At 47.1% G+C, this 4,524-nt stretch overlaps 1 protein-coding gene across 1 annotated transcript in view; it reads right to left on the reverse strand.

The window, feature by feature from the left end:
* Positions 1 to 506: 506 nt before the first annotated feature.
* Positions 507 to 4,524, reverse strand: part of DLL1 (delta like canonical Notch ligand 1) — a 7,617-nt gene continuing 3,599 nt past the window's right edge. The window contains exons 4-10 of the mRNA XM_009281807.1: positions 3,984 to 4,044; positions 3,382 to 3,512; positions 3,068 to 3,237; positions 2,713 to 2,929; positions 1,203 to 1,995; positions 971 to 1,085; positions 507 to 578 (exon numbers count right to left, since the gene is read on the reverse strand). Coding sequence (XP_009280082.1) covers positions 573 to 578; positions 971 to 1,085; positions 1,203 to 1,995; positions 2,713 to 2,929; positions 3,068 to 3,237; positions 3,382 to 3,512; positions 3,984 to 4,044 — 1,493 coding nt within the window. The 3' untranslated portion in view covers positions 507 to 572. The remainder of the gene's footprint in view (positions 579 to 970; positions 1,086 to 1,202; positions 1,996 to 2,712; positions 2,930 to 3,067; positions 3,238 to 3,381; positions 3,513 to 3,983; positions 4,045 to 4,524) is intronic.

Raw genomic sequence — 4,524 nt, forward strand, 5'->3', positions numbered from 1 at the left:
AGTCACATAGACCCGAAGTGCCTTTGTACATATTTACCAAAAAATTTAAATTATAAAAAAATGAACATCACAAAATACTCAAGCTTTACAATTATCATGAAAATATTTTTACAGATTCAAAAAAATAACACACTTTTTCTCACCTAGTAAAAACACATTTTAGTATCAAAAAAAGACAATAAAGGCAGTGTTTGTGTCTCTAATTCAAGAAAAGACTGGCTCATAAGAATCCAAAATATACACTTCAGGCAGTGCATGCTTCTTATGTAGTAATTAAGTCCATTCATTTAAATATATATAGAAAAGCAACTGACCATAGTGCAATGATAAAATTCATAAAAGGCAGTGCAACAGTAATCCTTGAACACAGACCCTTGCCTGGTGTCCATCTTGTTTCTTTATTTTGCAGTCACTTTGCTAACTTCAGTAGAGAACCAGCTCAAGCCTGAATTTAGTTTCTCAGCAGCAGTCAGTGAAGGAATCTATCTCCCATTCCTCTTTCAGCAGCATTCATCGGGGCACGTCTCCTCTGAAATTGTTCTGAACAACCACCTTGCCATATCGCCTCTAGTTTACACCTGGTGAGAGAAAACACGAGCAGAGATCAGGAGAGGTTAATGCAAAGTAAGAAGAGGGCTGTAAGGCTGCAGAAGGTCGGGACTCTGTCTTTGCGCTGGGCAAGAATGGACTCTGCATGAAGCACACTAAGGGGTAGGTCAGCAGACCACAACCACACTGTTATTGTACCCTTGTCTGCAAAAGTTGTCGTACCCATAACATCCCCAGCAGCAAGTCACTGAGCTTGTCTTTACAACATCCACAGCACGACAAACTCGAGCTGGCTGGATTTTATCAGGTACGAATCGTTGTGGCACCATGGAAAAGAGTTTAGCTGCCCTGACGTGTGTTAGATGAGGGTTGCGCACAGAGAATTTTCTCTGCTGTTCCAACTGCCAGGCAGTATACTAACCTCAGTTGCTATGATGCACTCATCTTTCTCTTCTGATATGACATACACCGACTGGTACTTTGTGTCCTTTGAAGTGGAATATACTGAATCTGGTCGTTTTCTTTCAGAAGTATCACTATTGAAGACAAAAAGAGACAACACAGGTCAGATGGCTGTCGCTTAACGCTACCTATGAGACTCGCACACCCCCTTCAGAGTCAAGCTGCCCCCCGCGCTCAGATGTGAGAGATACCTCTTTAGTTGTACTGCACTTTTCTCCTCTGCCTCTGAATCATACGTTTCACACTTGGCTTCACATTTGTTGTGCTCCTCTTTAACAGAGTCCTCGTTCTTGAGTTCATGCACCAAATTGTAATCCACTGATGGGTATCTGACTTTGTAGCCATTTTTATCGGAGTTATCGCTGTGAAAGTCTACTTTCTTATTCGTGTTTTTAATCTGAGTGGCACCAATGACACTTATGGAAATGTCCTTCTCGCGCTGGCAGTTCGCCAGGTTGTTCATGGTCTCAGTCTCACTCCTGCAGGCATCAGGCTGGTGGTGCCTCTTCTGCACTCTGAGCCTGACGCAGACGACCACAGCAGCGCACCCCAGCAACAGCATGAGGACCAGAATAATCCCGGCGCAGACGGCGATCCAGGGGAACTGGGCGTTCTGGCCTTCCGTGTACTTCTCGGTGAAGTCAACGATGACCGGCCCCTGAGGCGGCTCGGGGAGCAAAAATTGGCAGTTGAGCCCGCCGTACCCCCGGGCGCACTCACAGACATAGCGGTTGTTTCTTTCGTGGCAGGTGGCCCCGTTGTGGCAGGGGTTGTGTTCACATCTGCTCACCGGGGTGCTGCAGTTCTTCCCGTTGTATCCCGGGGGGCAGGTGCAGGAATAGTCATTGATGCCATCCTGGCAGGTCCCTCCGTTGACGCAGGGAAAGGAGGCGCAGTCGTCCACGTTATCATCACAGTGTCTCCCAGTGAAGCCAGCCTGGCACTGGCATATGTAGGAGTTCCCCAGATCGACGCACTGGGCTCCTGCAAGACATCAGGGGGGATGAGCGCTGAGTGGTGGGCAGACAGACCCGACAGCCTCCCACCTGCTGCTCTCGGGGCAACCGTCACAACCGGCAGCTGAGGAAAGCTTGCTTTTTGAGAGGTCAGCTCAACCTTTGCCAAGCCTGGTCCACCATAAAAAGTATGGGGTTTTTTTAAGGAAAATATTTGTTAATCAGATCTATATTTCATTCTCCTTCCTATTCCCTTTTTAACATTTCACTCAGCTTGGACAACAAAGCTAGTCCAGATCAGGTTAACACCACAATCTCGTGTTACAGAGTTTGAGTGGCAGTGAATGAGGAGGACTGCAGTAAAGAAAGTCTTCACTAGTTTAATCAAAACAGGAAGATTACTGTTACCAGATTACAAGTATTAATATTTAGCACTTGTATGGCATTTTGCATTCACAGACCTCAAAGAGTCTTTGCAAAACGTTTGCAAGTATAATCCTCCATATTTTTATGCATGGAGCTTCAGGCCAAGTTACCTGGCCACAGTCGCCCCTTGAGAAAATGTGATCTGCAGCAGTGGCCCAAACCACACCCTTACTTTCTAAGCACAGTTCCTCCACCAAGTCAACTATTGACATGACATGGACCATGATTGATCAGTGGGCCTTGTTATGAACTCCGGACCAGAAGCCAAGTAACTGGATGGTCTCCTTTTAGAAGGTCACTGTAGCATGTTTGGCCTTACCATTAGCACAAGGGCTGGAACTGCAGTAATCGATTTTCTTTTCACAGTTGAACCCAGAATAACCCAGTGGGCAGCGGCAGTTGTATCCCCCATCGGGGTTGTCGGTGCATCGCCCACCATTGAAGCATGGTCCGTCAGCACAAGTCATTGCGCTCAGCTCACAGTTTTTACCGTAGAAGCCCGGGGGGCAGGTACAGGAATAGCTGTTCTCGAGATCCTGGGGGGAAGAAATGAGAAACGGTCAAAATATTTATCTGAAGTTGCTTTGAAATCCAAACAGGGATTTTGAAAATCAGTAAAACTGACATTAACTCCTCCCTTGGGGTTTCAGATGGCACAAGCAACTCAAACTTACAGTGCAGCTTCCACCATTCTTGCAAGGGTTGGCATCACATTCATTGATTTCAATCTCACAGTTGGAGCCTGTGTATCCAGGTCGGCAAGAACAAGTGTAGCTCCCCTGACCAGTGTTGGTGCATGTGGCACCATTCTTGCAGGGCTTGTGGTGGGTGCAGTAGTTCAGGTCTGTAAAAGATTTATTTTTTTTTAAAAAGAGGGCAGTCAAGATACTTGCTACTTTGCAAGGCTAGCACAGGGTGGGTGAGCTGGAAATAGCCGCTTGCTTTCTGCGTTTTAAAACAGACACTCAGGCAAGGACTGAGAACTCACCCTGGTTGCAGAAAAGGCCACCCCAGCCTTCCTGGCAGTTGCACTGCCACGGCTGCTGACAGGTACCATGAAGGCAGCCTGGGTATCGGATGCACTCATCACAATATCGCCCCTGCCAACCCACTCTGCATCTGAAAAAAAAAAACCCAACAACAAAGTCTCGTCAGATTTAGACTTCTCGCAGTTGGAAACCCTACCGCAAACTCTGCAAACACACTGATGCCAGGGATCAAGTTTCCTAAAAGCTCTCAGTGGTCCTTCATGTGAGAAAGTCACCAAATCCAACCGTAGCATCAGCTTTCATCAGCCCCAGCTATTCCTTCAACTTCCTTAGACAGAGCCATGGTAGTTAATTTGTTTAGTCTGATAAGAAACAGCTAAACCTTACACACAGCACTGTAAACTCGTTAGGTTAATATCAATGGCACTGATGTTTGACTTGTAGATTAATACTTTGATCTGGCATCACCTGGATTCCTCAAATTACCATCTAATATGAAGAAAGGCATTTAAACCGATGCTTCAAATGACCAATGGCTTACTTAACACCAGAGCATCAACTTTAAAGACAAAGGGGAGCAGGAGGGGAGTGGAAAACTTACTTGCATTCCCCAGGTTTGTCGCAAAAGCCGTGTTGCTCATCGCATCCAGGCAAACAAATCGCTGTAAACAAACCAAGCAGGGAGAGACATCAGCACTGGGGCCGAACGCCTCCCTTTTACAAATCCGATCCCGAGAGCACCTTGCGGGTGGGGAGCAAGCCCCTTTTACTAGGTCGGGGCAGTTAAGCGCAGCTGAGTTAATCTCTGGAGTCTGCAGGAGTATTGATCTCACCCGGTAACTGGGCACTTTACTTATCGCCGGGGATGAGCATTCTTCTTAATACAGTTGCACACAGACAAAAGAGGGCTCACAATTGCTCCCTTCCCCACAGCCCCTCACCCCCCTTCCCTTCCCAGTGAGGGTCAGAAGTCCTTTTTTCCAATTCTATGCACACAGCTCCACCTCTTAATATCCCCCGAAAGTGTGTGTGCAGATAAGAGTGGACAGCTGGTGTGCTGGGTGCCAGTGCAAGACAGCTGCTCTATTGTCTATTCTCTCCCAGCAGCTGCCCCACTGCAACAATACCCCTGCCCCGGAGCC

The sequence above is a fragment of the Aptenodytes forsteri genome, unplaced genomic scaffold (genome assembly GCF_000699145.1).
Source record: "Aptenodytes forsteri isolate BGI_AS27 unplaced genomic scaffold, ASM69914v1 Scaffold132, whole genome shotgun sequence".
In the NCBI taxonomy this organism is placed as follows: domain Eukaryota; kingdom Metazoa; phylum Chordata; class Aves; order Sphenisciformes; family Spheniscidae; genus Aptenodytes; species Aptenodytes forsteri.